Genomic DNA, 14,714 nt, shown 5'->3' on the forward strand with positions numbered 1-14,714 from the left:
TAAACATTCACATTAATCCCAACGACAAACACTTCGTGGCTGAAGCGGACTTGTTCGTTGTTGGGGCCAAACACACAACACATCCCTCTGTGAGGGTGACAGGTGAGCAACACGTGACAATGGAAAAGTGTGAGAAGCCATTTTGGAGCAAAATGGCGCTTGTTTGAGTTGCCCAGCCGAGACGGCCCGGCAACTCAAGCACTGGCATACACGTCATGTGCACGAATCCACGCAAACGCCACTAAAGTGCAGACACTGAGTGAACCATCCAACACATGCTAAGTGCAGTTACAACGCATGCCCCGACCACATATTAAACTGCCTTTATGGTGGAGTCGAGCTCAGAGTAACAAACACAACAGTGACTTCATTCTTAAGTTACCGATTATACAATGGAATCAACGATGCCATGTAGCTGTTGGAGTGACAAAATGAACACCATATGTTATATACACAACGTATATAAACATATCTGAGGGACAAAAAAAATACTTTGTTGTTTATTTGCTTACGACTCTTTACAAAAGCGTGTGGCACACATCCATTGCAAACCTTTCAAAAAGAATACACAATTCGTCACCGGCGACTCTTGTGTACTTTTTCAGCAACAGCGAAAATGCACAAGAAGGTGTGAGAGAACAAGACTTCCTCAGACAACCAAATGTGCTTTTACAGAGAAAGGTGTGCATGTAAAATAAATACGAGAAGACATATACAGTGTGAGAAGACCGCAGGCCTTTACATGGAGCTGACTTGATGACAACATCATGCAGTGTGTACATGAGAAAGTTGTTTGACTCAACAACTTTGACCGGCTGGACATTAGTTTCCATGTACAGAGACAGAGATGACAAACATATTTTAGAATGATATTCTTTCTTACGTCTTTAGGCTGCAGGCAGGCAGAGTGTTAACGTTTGAGTACGTGAGTACCACACATGCATTAAAGTCACATCAGAGTATTTCAGGAACTAGCAGCAAACTTCTGACTGCGTTTCTGTCAACCAGGTTAACCACTGTTAGAGTCGGGTCACGGTATGGGTGTTAGTTCATATTTTGTGAGCTCATCTTTCAGTTACTTCTCTTGTAATCATGCAGCTCTGAAAGTCTTTTCACTCAGTAAATTAGTGTCAACAACGCAAAACTCGAGCAATTAATCAAATTAATTGTCGTGAGGTTAATGAGGTTAGCACAACCAGTCTTACGTAGTCCTCTGGTGCGGGTCCTCGTTTATCCGTGTAGTGGCGTGGACGCGAACATGCATGAGATGCCACGGCATGCAGTACTGGGTACATGCTTCATAAGAATATCATTGTAAAATATACTATGAGGAGGAAGCCATAGCTTGGGACACACTGAGTGCACAGGCAGATGACAAAGAGGAGCCCACCAAATATTTAAAAATTGGCATTGGAGGATCACCAACCTGGCATCTCAACTCAAGGAGCCCCGGTGGACCATGTTGCCCCTGATTTCTCCACGAGTACTCATCTCCAACACCAAAACGGTACAGGTGTATAGTGTGTGTCGGTACTTGGGTGTGGATGAGTTGGGGAGGGGTAGTGAGTAGCACAGCGTGGACGATGAGTGGAAAATTCAGCTGCAGGATGCGCCTGCCGCTCCCACGTTTGTTCATGGCGAGCTTGTCTGAGCATCTTGTTTTGATTTGCTACAATTCCTTTCACCGCATGTCTGTCTGCTCTAAAAAAATGTAGCTGAGGAACAAATGTGGTTTTGTCAAAATAATCGCGGGTAGGTTATTTGGACTTTGCGGTTGCGTTTGTTATATGGACGTCTGTCCCATCAGCTCATAATAAAGGACACTTCTGTCTTCCAGGGGCCAGAATCTGGCTCCCGTTGTGTTACCTCAGTCTCCAGCAGTCAGCCAGCCAACCAGCTATCCTGACTTGAGCTGCTGCCAATAGGAGAGACCAAGAAGAGGAGGAAAGAACACTGACTCTCCCAAAGAGGCAGGACAGATGCCAAAGTAATTCCACAGCCTGTGCTGACATTAAACATTACTGCATATTAACTTTCCATATGTCCTGCAACTCAGCATTTTCACAAATGCCCGCAAAGAAGCTCGAGAAAGGCTCTTTGTCTTTGAGCTGTCTGAGGATTAATTGGCTATTCTCCTATTTCATCTTTCCATTCGGTTAGCGGAGATACCCGAGCGCAGACTCCTCTGCCGTGCGAGAGCAGGATTTCATACCACCTCTCTAGATTTGTCATTATTTTGGACTGAGATGTTTGAATATGTAATTACATTAAGTCATTTTCTGTCAGAACTACTCCTGCTACAACCGATTCCTAACCATTGATGACGTTTTACATCATGTCACATGTGGAGCAAAATCATTTAGCTTCTACTGAAACTGTAACGTAGAAGCGTGAAATCAGCGTTGGGAAGGAAAAATCAAGACACTCGAGTTTTAATCACTTGCATTTTTCTTGCACAGATCCACTTCTGTCCACTAAATGACTCTACTCCAGTACTGAGCACTTAATACACTTTTCATATTTCTATTTATTATTAAAACTGAAATGACTGAATTCTACTTTATCTTTTGTGCTTTTGCTGTCATGCACAATAATCTAATGTTTTAACAGCTGTTAGAACCACTGCAAAAGAAATTTGCATATGTTTGGGGATCTTTCTGCACCTTTAGTGTAATGATGATAACATTTATGTCAGCCAGATTAATCAGTGCTTAACTACCTGGTTTGGGCCATCTTCCCATTTTTGCTTTGGAAAAAGTGTAAAACTGAAATAGCAAAAACTGTGCTAAAACATTTATAGGGAAACATTAACCACAAAATGCCTTTTGTTACACTTGTAGTCTGTGCCTCGCTGTTTAATACATTCAGTTCGAAACTGGAAATTAAATAAACTTTCGTGTGCACGGTTTCTCACATGTGCCAAATGTGGATGAGAAAATTGCTCGTGCATTATTGGTTTAAAACTCCTAAATTACAGTTTAATTCCAAGTGAGTGAGATCTGGATTTGGAGTTCACGTCAAAGCAAACAGTGAGTCCTGATAGATACATTGGGAAAATATGCCACTACTGAGGAATAAAAGCATGACAGACATCAAGGAATCAGTCACATAGTCAACATATCATACATATGAAATAAGATTAACTTTATTCAGTCAGTACAAACAGTTCATGTTTGGTTGTGATGAATCGCTCACATTAATTCCAGTAGCTTCAATAAGGAGTGGAGATAAGAGGTAAAAATAGAAAAGGAGGAGATAAAGACTGGACAGAGTCGAATAGTATGTGTGGGGAGAGTGAGGCCAGATGGTTTGTATTTACCTTGAGCATCTATGGAGGACAACAGGGCCGCCAGGAAGGCAGCCGTGGCCAGAGACAGCCCTATCTTCATGTTTGGCTCTAAAGGGTCAGCAGCGCATCAAAAAGTCTGCAGACAACAACAAAAAAGGACATTTGCACATCTCAGCTCACTTTTACACTGTGGTGTCCAGGCATCAGCTTTACACCTAACTTAGAGCTGCGTCTAAAGCGTGACCTGAGAGCCTTTACAATTAGACCGCGTGCACGCAGTTCTCCCTGGATCATGTTTCTTTGAATATAAATCTAGATAAATAACTTTAATTAGTCAGTCATCGCTTTCAGTCCCGACACAAAAAACTGCTGGATCCACCTAGACTCCTTTACACAACCAACCACACCTTGCTGCCTTCAGTTGACTCCCATGGCCTCAGGGAGCGCTTTTCTTACCACTGAATGAAGCTCTGCAGTTATTCAGTAATAAGAGAATGAAAGAAATATCCAACACATGCAATTCAGTTTTGATTTTCCAGTGCATAAACTGGAAAATGGATGTGTTTCTGGTTGTTTGCTGACTTTGGCAGCTTGCTGTGCGGATCATTACATCCAGCATAGACTCGCTGGGTCTCGTTCACATAACACCTACGGGCATGAAGACTGGAGGAGCTCACAATATCACTAAGTCTGTGATATCACGGGCTACTCGGTGATGATTAATTTTCATGTATATGAAAATATATTACTCCTCTATCCTTCCCTAAATCTTCACTAAGATCCTAAGGGTTCCCTTGGGAAAAGAGAAAAAAAAAAAATCACAGAAGCAAAAGTTTGTTTTTAATACATTCATTTCCTGTTGCAGATTTACTTGGATGTGATTAATTTGCATTTTTGACATTATTTTATTATTATAAACTCATGAGCCGCCCTCACACGGAACACTTCAGGCTGAACTCGGGTTCTTTAAACTTAACCGCAGGCTGTGCGCTCCGCCTGGTGCACATGTGAGGACACTGCAGCCCTGGATCCAAATGGATATCTTTGATCATATAAAACACAAATATTAGGCTAAATCTAAGTTACAACAGGCTTACCTGCCTCTCGCGGTGGCTGCATTTAAATCTGTTCAGCTCAACAACAACAAAAATCGAGCTCTTATCTTAAAAATCTTTTAATCTCAGATCAACAACTCATTTCAAACTTCTATAATTTGCTTTAAGAGCATTCACCTTGGTTTGGTGATCAAAGCGCATTCAATTGAAAAACTGTGAATAAAAAAATTAAATATCGTAGCAAAATGTTGTGAGGAAAAATAAAAGTTGATCTTTATAACTTAATTGTTGGAAATAAAAGTTTGTCTACTCACCTATTGAAGTTCCCCCAAAATTCTGAACGGACCAAACGTGAGCGCAGCCCGCTTGAAGCCTCCCCCCTCAGGAAAGTAAGAAATTTCAGGAGCTGCTCCTGGACCTCCTTTCCTCTCTCTCTGGCTACTGGAAGCTCCGCCAGCAGATGTCCAAGAAAGGAAAGCCTCTTTCCAAGTGGGAAGAATCTTTCCACCATCGGCTACTTAATAAGGGGGGAGTTCCCAGCTCTCAATTTACCATCATATGGGCTTCTTACGAAAGCGCCGTCCTTCACTTGATGTATGTCCCCCGCTAAGACCGAAATTACATTTTTCCCAGCGTTCCTTCGATCTGGCGACGAGTTTCCAGCGCCAATTGTGACTTCACAGCAGGGGCACCTTTGGCCAGAGCGCACTGAGGGGAACTTTCTTATTTGCGCAATGAGCAACATTATCCAGCTTATTTACACAGATGTCAGCTGAAATTAAAACTTCACTTGTCCATTTATAAACAATAATGTTTTTTGTTGTTATTCTCCCCATAATGCGCTCAAGATGCTTAAAGAAACAAAAGCGAAATCACATCAGTCCGTTTGTCTTTCAAGTTTATTTAAACTATAAAGGACTGAGTTTAGTTGGCTTTTATTGGGGAAGCCCTGGATTTTGAGCAGCAGCTGCTCCTGAAACTGAGAGTCGAAGGTTTATGGCGCCCTCTAGTAGTCAAACTAGAGATAGACAGCAGATACAGGCTTGGGAAAGAAGTCTAAAACAGGGGTGTCAAACTCCAGGCCTCGAAGGCCGGTTTTAGATCTCACCCTGGGTCAACACACCTGAATCTAATGATTCGTTCATTACCAGGCCTCTGGAGAACTTCAAGACATGTTGAGGAGATCATTTAGCCATTTAAATCAGCTGTGTTGGATCAAGGACACATCTAAAACCTGCAGGACACTGGGAAATTCTTGGGATATTTTCCCATAGAATAAATGATTTTGTAGGTTTTAATTAAAAAATACCAACATTCCTTTAAAAGGAGAGTGACTGTGATTTATCTGCACAATAAATAAGCAGTGATCTCAAGCATCTGATACTGAACTTTTACAGATTTACACCATGAGACAAACACCCAGGAGGGTGATCTTGTTTCACTGTGGCTTCCTGGGCATCACAGCACTAACAGCTCATTTACAACATATCCACTCCTTGTGAGGAGATCAAACGAGAATTACAGATGTAACCGAGATACAACACAAGTTAATAATCTAGACTTTAAACAGCCTCGATGATGCATCGTCAAATTACAGGCATTTATCTTTAAAAGACCGTTTGGGTTAAAACGCTGGGGTCGGGGCGCGGGCGTGTTTTATCCAAAACACAGAGTGAGACATCTGAAATTAGCCTGACTCATCAAATCTCAGACGAGAGCTGACATACCAAACACACTGAGACTTATTGTGGCTCTGTGGAGCGGCGTGTCCTTTGACCCACCCTTCAGATGATGATGGGCATGCTGTTGTCCTCCTGATCAAAGAGGGGGAGGAATGAAAGCACATTATTGCTTCAAAGGCTTCAGTTTCTGTGTTCATGCTTATAAAAAAAACCAAAGAAATAATATAAAAATGATTTGGGCAAATTTCTCCCAACAAGAATGTCTAAAGTTTGCTTGCAAAGAGCTCGACTCTGGTTAACCACAGCAATCAAATGATGTGCTGGAACAGTGCTTGTTTTGGGCTCCAGATTTCTAGTATTATGAAAGATCAGCAAAGCCTGGCCCACTCTGAATGTTGACTTTGCAAGATTTTTTACTTGCAGCATACAAGAATAACTACTAAAGCCCAGCTCTCCTACAGGCGGAGATCTTTCACTAATGCAGCAGGTATCTCACAGATATTTATCCTCCAGACTACAAAAAAGTCAAGGTTCTGTCTCCAGAACCTGGAAATCCAAAGAGACCCTTTTATTTTACTGTAACTCACTGAGAAATACAGCCTGTCATCCTGTACCTCCATCTAAAGATTCACATAAAGTAAAAACAATATTTCAAGCAAACATTTGCTTGTAATTTACTTATAATAAGCTTTAAGACGCCACACTGCTGGAGGAGTCTTGTGATCACAATGATGCACAAAACAGCAGCGTTGGTCAAAAGTGAACCGACAAGGAACAACTTCACTTCAAATCATCCCAAGTCCACACAATAATACTGAAAGATCTTCACCTTTTCTCCTTCTGTGTTCTCAGTCTGTCTGCGGGAACCACCGGACCTACAATTAGGCCCTTAAAGGCTGGTAAAGCCAAATGGCGACACCTGCTGGTCAGCTCTGTGCGTTGCAGTGAGTTCAGTTAAAAGATGAATTCAATGGTATATACCAGGGGTAGGCAACGCCAGGCCTCGAGTGCCGGTGTCCTGCAGGTTTTAGATCTCACCCTGGGTCAACACACCTGAATCAAATGATTAGTTCATTACCAGCCTCTGGAGAACTTCAAGACATGTTGAGGAGGTCATTTAGCTATTTGAATCAGCTGTGTTTGATCAAGGACACATCTAAAACCTGCAGGACACCGGCACTCGAGGCCTGGAGTTGCCTACCCCTGGTATATACAGTCCATAATTCATATAACGTTAATTAGGCATGATCTAATTACTGTCTAATCTATTTCATATCTAAGTTTTTAAAGGTTTAGCTCGAGCCTTTTGACAAACCTGTTTTTTATGATAAATACAGCAGACAAAAGTCTTCTTAACAACCGTTAGCTCTTCATTTTGCCTAACCTTCCCCATTTTCCCCAGTTCCCAGAGATTATCAGCATGGTGTGTTATTGATGATCGTTTTTGTCGTGTATTTCAGTGTCTGAGACAGTCAGATCCCATTCAACGTTCTGATGATGATGATGGTAATCAGCTGGTAAGACGGGCGCGACTGAATCCAGAGCGGTGAGTAAGAGGAGCACAGAAGCATTAAGAGTAGGAGAGTGTATAAGAGACACATTAAACACAACCTCCTCCTTACCTGGATAAGTGGTGCAGTCCACACAGGTGAGGCTTTAAGTACAAGGACTGTGTGGTTTTACTTTAGTTTCTTTTATTGGTAGCATTTTACAACATCACACCATTAAGCATTAGTAAGGTATGAGCTAATGTTTCATTCATATATCACTACTCCTCCTTAGTATGTCATTTATCAATACAGATGTGTTACTGTTGCACCACACAGAGCTATCACTGCTGGTAATGATCATTAAAATATATCTGGATTTATAAATGACGAATTAAGCACTTACTAATACTTTACTAATCGTGTGACATCATTATAAAGTGCTACTTTTTATGTGTTTAAATTCTTGAGGGGTTTGTCTTCCCTTATTTCATTAAGTTAATAAATGACAATAAAACACATCAACATCCCTACAAAACACAGTAGCATGGATAATGGAAGCAGTGCAAGTTGTACCATTATAATCACAAATGACAGCGATACATTGACCAAGTTCTTTAATTGGACCCTACAAACCTTATAAAAAGCCAAGGAGCTCAAATTGAAACAGTTTTAACGGCATAAAAAAACCAAGAACAGTCCAGAAGGGCGAAAAAAGGGGGAACCGAACAAACGGGACACTTTTAAAGTGCATATCGTTTGGTCAACATTAACCAATCACAGATGATTTCACACTCTGGCCGAACCACTAACAAACAAGAAATTAAGAATTCTCGTGCTCCACCCACCCAGAGACACCACCTTTGAATTAGGAATACTAAGTAAGTAAGTTTTATGAGTGATAAATAAAAGACTGGCTCCTCGGTCACAGTGGAGGGCAGAAAAGCATATTTCTGTTATTACTTCTTATTAATGCTTTATGACTCTTGAATATCAGTATTTATCCAAGCAATCATAATCACCTTCAGTATTCAAGGTAATCCCAGAACCCACAGAGGTATGTCAATGAAGTGTTACGGTACATTCATCAGCAGGACATATAACTTTACATAATATGGACAAACTTGCATTAAAATTACATACATCCTTCAATAATTAAGCCATTCGCAAAGCACTGCTAAAATGAAACAGGTACTTTGATAATGTTCAGATAAATAAAAGACTGCAAACCTGAAGACAAAAAAGACATTCTCAGCAAATCGGCCTGAAGCTATATACACAGAGACACACGGAGACGCCTCGCTACACTTAAACACAGCTTTGATGAGAAACTGGAGACGCTACCGCACGACAGCCTGGTACAAGCGTACGCACTCGTGCATGCAGAGGCCCGAGCGTGCAACGCGCCGTTTAGCTTGGGATATCCGCACTGGTGTTGCGGTTGTCGTATTTGTGGTGGATGATGAGCAGAACCACACCCAGGAAGAAGCAGATGGAGCCCACGGTGATGTAGGCGATGCCCAGGAAGGGGTTCTTTCCTCCCATCCAGGAGATGGTGCTCAGGATCATCCGCTTGCGACCATCAAAACTGAGTACGGGGTAATCTGATTACATGCGGTTAAAGAGAAATGACAGAGCGCGCACACACACACGAACAACCGATACACCCTTAATCTACTGAGATTCGAGAAACCAGAAAAATGATCTTTTTAAATATCTTTACACTCAATGGACACTTTATTAGGTACGCCTTGCTGTTGTCTTCACAACAGACTTAATGGCACAGTTTCAACAAGATATTTTGGAGATAAGGACAAACTCCTGTTTCACCACATCCCAAAAGTGTCTCCATTGCTTTAAATCCATTGACTTTGCAGGGCATTTGAGTCCACTGAACTCTTTATCACATTCAAGGAACCAACTTTGTGACATGGTGCGTTATCCTGCTGTAAGGGCCAACAGAAGATGGATACACTGTGGCCATAAAGGAATATAAAATAATAATCTATTTGTGGCCCAGAGTGGATACTTACTTGAGTATATGTATATGTGTTTAAAATATTTAAATCTGCACACCTCTTGAATCAAAAGCTTCTCCGTGTGCTAATCAAAGTAAAGACCGTCTGATCTGGAACACAGAGCACAGACTCCTGCTAGCCTGTTCAAAGCAGCATGTCTGACTCTAGTAATGAGATTACTGGAATGTAAAGGATACTGTAGGTGATGTTCAACATATAATTCCCGTTGGGGAGAGTTGGGGTGGTGCCAGACTTCTTCTGGATGATGCGATAGAGCTTCCGAAAGGTGGGCAACGCAGCCGTGCGCATCCACACGATGAAGTCCTCATTGATAAAGCCGTTGTTATCGGGATCCGACGGGTCCAGCTCGTACACCGGCTTCGCCCAGTTCACCGGCTTCGCTGTGTCTGAGAGAGATGAAGACAAAACCCAGCTGGTCATTGCAGCTCGAGCCTGCGAGCCTACAGGGTCCTGTGAACTGTGTGCAGATGTCACCTTGGAAAGCTAAAGTCAGGTTGCCGTTTCCAGCGGGATTCCTGAATTTCACATGCTTGTCCGTCCACCACGCAATGCCTTTTTTTACCAGAGGAACTTCAATTTTGCTGTTGTTGGAATCGACGTAGTACAGCACCAGAGTGTCTGAAACTCATAATCAGTATATTCAGTACTGATATCAGGCTCTACAAAGCTTTAACACAGCAGTTTTAAACTGTAGATAAGACTCCAGTTAAGCTAAACAGCTGAGAGAGGGAAAGTAAAGCTGTTCAACACACTCACCGTTGAAAAGGCTGTTAGCTATGGCCCCACACGGAGCAATGGACACATCTCCGCTCTTACGGTACGGCTCACACTCCTTGCTGGGATCCTGGAAAAAGGACAATGTTCACCTGATGGAAGAAACATTCACTGGATTCTCTGAATTATCTATAGGCACAAAAAGTACAGCAGCATACCGTCAGAGCAGACAGGTCACCGTTCAGCTGTCTGTCATCTCTGGACTTCACATAGCGCCTGTGGTTCTGGTAGAAGTTGGACAAGCCGTAGTACATGAAGACATTGCTCTGTACGAGAGAAAAGACGGCATCGCTGACAGAATTAGGAATCAGTAACGACCAGGATGAATGAGCAGCTTTTCTGTGACAGGGTCTTACACACAATCTCTATGATCAACATCATAAATCATCAAGAAAATCATCAAGATTAAAAGATTCCCCTTCGGAAAACAGTGATGGAAATTCATTTGAACTCACTGGTTACTGGGACTGGGAGATAAAACCAAATCCAATGATATCCATGCATATTTAAAAATAAATAATACATTTGTAAAAAGGTTAACAACATAGAGGGGCTTTGTTTAATGTGGGACATGCGTCTTCTTCCCAGTCTGTGCCTTCATAAAAGGCTGTGGTGCTTGATCAGGTAGTGATGTTTCTCCCACAGCGTTACAGCACCGGTGTCATCTTTGTTTCGAGCAATCAGGCCAGTTTTACAAACTGCTCTTTGTGCGCACCACCACAGCTCACCTGGTTGAGTTAGCAACCCATATACCACAGGCTGGAGTCCTTACTGCAGGGGCCTGGGTTTGAGTCTGCGCAGGTTTATTTGAATCATTTCATTCCTGCTCGCTCTCCCTATTTTCTCTGCTGTCTGTTAAATGAGGACTAAAAAGCCCTAAAGTAAATTTTAAATAACCTCATTTTATACCTGTATAAAATGTTTTATACAGGTATTTTATACCTGTATACCTACTCCAGCCAGAGACAATAACAGGTGCTGGAAATCTACAAGGAATATAAAAATAACATGGTACAACGCAATAGTGCTGCTGCAAAACGACAACAGAGCAGCACTCCAGAAAACCATTAATCTTGCACATTCATAAGCGTTTGTTTTCAGTATGAAGAGAACGCTGAAATAAACATTTAAAGCCCAGCTCATTTATTTTGTTGCTCAGTGCTGCTGTTCGTTTCTACACAACTCACTGCATCAGGTTTGTTAAACTGAAAGAGCACATGATTCCATTTTCTGTTGAACGTGAATAACTTTGTTGACAAAAATACTTCACCTTCAGGTGATTCACTCAGTTCAGGATGCAGTGTACTTAATACAAATACTTCTTCTGCTTCTCAGAAAAGAAGCACGCAAACATTTTAATTTAAAAAAATGCTATTTTACAAGCCAAATGCAAGCTGTTAAATGAGACGAGTGCAGACGAGCAACTGAGAGCTTTTTATAAATAATCAATAAAGCCTTCTGAAAGCTGCAGAGCATATTTTAAACCTACAACAATCAATAGTAAAGCAGCCTCTAAACAAACCTTGAGTGTTCTTTGTTTGTACTCAAAATAGATCTTAATGGACAATTATTGTTAGGACTGCACAAGCAGCACTCTCCGTCCTGCAGGTAAATGCATGCATTATTCATTGAATTCAAATGCCTGGAAGCTGGTGGGGGATCTGAGCTCACCTCAAACGGCTGGAGCAAAGTGAAGTTGACGGTGCAGACACAGGGCTCTGTGGTGTTCCAGGTGAAGTTCTTTGCACAGTTGTAGCACGGGCTGTCACTGCTCACACCAGTGTAGTCGATCTGAAGCAAAGAGGAAGTAAACTGATATTGAAATACACTCAGTGCCCTGTCTATTCAGTGCAGAAACATGACTAGAAGAAGGTACAGACTAGGGCTGCCACGATTAGTCGACTAGTCACGATTACGTCGACTATTAAAATCGTCGACGACTAATTTAATAGTCGACGCCTCGTTTGAAGCTTTGTAAGATCCCAAAAGAGGCAGGAATAAGTAGTAGGATTTAAGAGTGTAATAACGGACTGAAACAGAAGATGGCAGCACTGCATGTTCAAGGATGCCAGCTGCCGTTAAACCCCGAAGAAGAAGCTGTCCCAGAATCCATAGCGCCCTGCTCAGTTGTCAACAATGGCGGCAGCTAGTTAGTTTTAATATTACTCTTATTATTCTTTCTAGGTCACAAAATAAACGTTTAACATATTTTCAGGCGAGAATGTAGCTGTGTAAACCTCAAATATCTGCTCAGTTTATCAAGACACCACATATTTTCAAAAGCGGTCCGACGTTTTCGGAGACGTCTGTTACCCACTAGCTCGATAGCGAGCCGGGGGCAAGGCTCACTAGAGCCGTGAGAACACCGGACTCCCGGCAAATCATTTTCAAACCCACCGCCGTCTTTCGCTACTCAGGTTAAACATTATACATAAGTCACTTAGATAACTTAAAAATGATTGTTTGGCTTTTTTTTTAGTGTTTTATTTGTTCCTGAGTAAATCGGTTTGGCTGAGATTAAAGTTATAGTTTTTACACAGCTGAATAAACGTCAAGCAGACAGCTGATTATCAGAAGTGCCAGATGCTCGAGAATATACTCCAGTGTCCTGTTATATTTTAGATAGCAAGGAGTTTATTAAACTTCACCGAAACAATCTGCAAACTTCATTAAATTTAATAAACTATCATCTTGTCTTTATTTTTTAGTTTAAACACTTAAAGCTGTAAGCTAATTATAGTTATATAAGAGCAGATGCTGCTGGTGCAATAAGCTGTATGTTGTACGTCCAATGGATGATGATCTGATTAGTCGACTAATCGCAAAAATAATCGTGACTAGTCGACTATCAAAATAATCGTTTGTGGCAGCCCTAGTACAGACTTGAATCAAATACAGGAACACTTTGTTTAATGCACAGGCAGCAATCACTTATGATCACAGCAGCCCTCAAAGGCCCACTGTGGGGCACAAACCCCGGACACATCCTGTGTTTCTTACCTTCTAGTCCAGCTTTGTTTAGACTGTTTTGAAGCCATGTGACAGCCACTTTAGAGGCTGTGTTTTGTGGTGCTGCTGAACCACACAGCCCAAACTATGATCAGCCACACTGATATAAGCCGTGATTCTGATCACTTTCCAGCCTCATTAATATTAAATATGTGGTATTGGGACTCCCCATGTCTCTGATGTTTTTACCATCTAATATCGACCTTTGATACAAGTGTGTAGCAACCACATTTAAAAGTAACGTCGAATGAATGCGCTTCAAACTGAACTTCAACACTATGTTGTTCATCTTTACACTTAACATTGTTAACATTGGCGTGACGTAAAGAAGCTACGTCACTTATCGAAGAACCACTTATTCCTGTTTAGTGAGCCTCCTTCAGCAGGTTTACTGTGTGTATAAACGGTGTGTAGCTACACCGGGCTGTGTAGAAGAACCGAGAAGAAGCGGTTAAAGGCGGACAGGAGCGCGATTGTACCTCAAACTCTTTGATGTTGTTCGATGTGACATACAGGCCGATGCCGATGGGGATAAAGATGAGCCCAATGACGAAAAAAGCCGGCAGCACACTGCCTGCTGTGAGGATGGGCTGCCAGGCTGGAAGTCTCTGCTGTTTGAACGCCGTGTTATCCGGTTTCTTATTTTTCGAAACGCCAGTGCCGCTCGAAGTGCCGGAGTGGTGTCCGTCCTCTTCCTTAGCGTTGTAGCTCGACGCCATCATGGCTGCGGTCAGCTTCGAGTTAAATAATCCTCTCTGACAGACAGCCGAGCTGCTCCGTTAATCCCACACGGCAAGTAAGACACAGAGCGTTTAGGCAAAGGGTAAAACTGTGAGCGAAGTGAACTTTACCCCCAGTCTAATGAAAATATCTGCTCATTGAAGCGCTGACTTCTTGTTTGCCTTCATCTGCAGTTCTCTCTCCAGAAGAAGAAGCCGGAAGCTTTCGAACCAATAGCAAGAAGCAGCGTAGTAGTGACATCATCGTAAACACTAGGGTAACGCCCCTTTGTCACTGACAGCTGATAGTACCTGTAGGCGTCTGTGCTCGGGTTTTAACACGAAGGCTCTACATGTTTGACTGTTTTTAACCTTTTTTCTCACTCGCAGAACATTTACACATGTTTTTAAAAGACTTTTATATGTGTCCTTTTTATACGATTGTCCCAGTTAATGTAAAAAACAAGGCAAAAAGAATTTAAAGTTTTGAAGTTAAAGCAATTTACCATTCATATATTACACACGGTAGTTTTAAAATATGTTCTTTCATCAGTTCCTCTTGATCCTTCCACATCTTTAGTGCTGAACCCTGAAGATATTCCAGCTCATTCCTCCACCTGCCTTTCTTCCTTCTCTTTGGGGGTTGTCACAGTGATTCAT

At 41.9% G+C, this 14,714-nt stretch overlaps 2 protein-coding genes across 4 annotated transcripts in view; both read right to left on the minus strand.

Moving 5' to 3' along the window:
* The window catches only part of col12a1a (collagen, type XII, alpha 1a), a 46,867-nt gene extending 41,861 nt beyond the window's left edge, over window positions 1–5,006 (minus strand). For all 3 annotated transcript variants that reach the window (XM_084914434.1, XM_084914433.1, XM_084914435.1), the window contains exons 1-2: window positions 4,659–5,006; window positions 3,320–3,425 (exon numbers count right to left, since the gene is read on the minus strand). In XM_084914434.1, coding sequence (XP_084770560.1) covers window positions 3,320–3,389 — 70 coding nt within the window. In that variant the 5' untranslated portion in view covers window positions 3,390–3,425; window positions 4,659–5,006. The remainder of the gene's footprint in view (window positions 1–3,319; window positions 3,426–4,658) is intronic.
* A 3,109-nt stretch (window positions 5,007–8,115) lies between these two features.
* LOC146365459 (cell cycle control protein 50A-like) lies at window positions 8,116–14,284 on the minus strand. The gene is made up of 7 exons (XM_084915219.1): window positions 13,815–14,284; window positions 11,998–12,117; window positions 10,485–10,592; window positions 10,309–10,396; window positions 10,027–10,170; window positions 9,729–9,938; window positions 8,116–9,117 (listed from the first exon to the last, which is right to left on the minus strand). The coding sequence occupies exons 1-7, from the start codon at window positions 14,055–14,057 to the stop codon at window positions 8,924–8,926; spliced, it is 1,107 nt and encodes a 368-aa protein (XP_084771345.1). The 5' UTR covers window positions 14,058–14,284; the 3' UTR covers window positions 8,116–8,923.
* Window positions 14,285–14,714: the final 430 nt, after the last annotated feature.

Source organism: Perissodus microlepis, chromosome 19 (genome assembly GCF_051167445.1).
Source record: "Perissodus microlepis isolate ML-2025 ecotype Zambia chromosome 19, ASM5116744v1, whole genome shotgun sequence".
NCBI classification, from domain to species: domain Eukaryota; kingdom Metazoa; phylum Chordata; class Actinopteri; order Cichliformes; family Cichlidae; genus Perissodus; species Perissodus microlepis.

What these genes read in the sequence shown, in the direction of transcription:
- LOC146365459 (XM_084915219.1), bottom strand. Translation starts at nt 14,057, where the DNA reads ATGATGGCGTCGAGCTACAACGCTAAGGAAGAGGACGGACACCACTCC. An exon ending in ACAACATCAAAGAGTTTGAG is followed by an intron (nt 12,118 to 13,814) that starts GTACAATCGCGC and finishes TCTTTGCTTCAG; the next exon opens with ATCGACTACACTGGTGTGAG. An exon ending in CCTGACTTTAGCTTTCCAAG is followed by an intron (nt 9,939 to 10,026) that starts GTGACATCTGCA and finishes CATCTCTCTCAG; the next exon opens with ACACAGCGAAGCCGGTGAAC.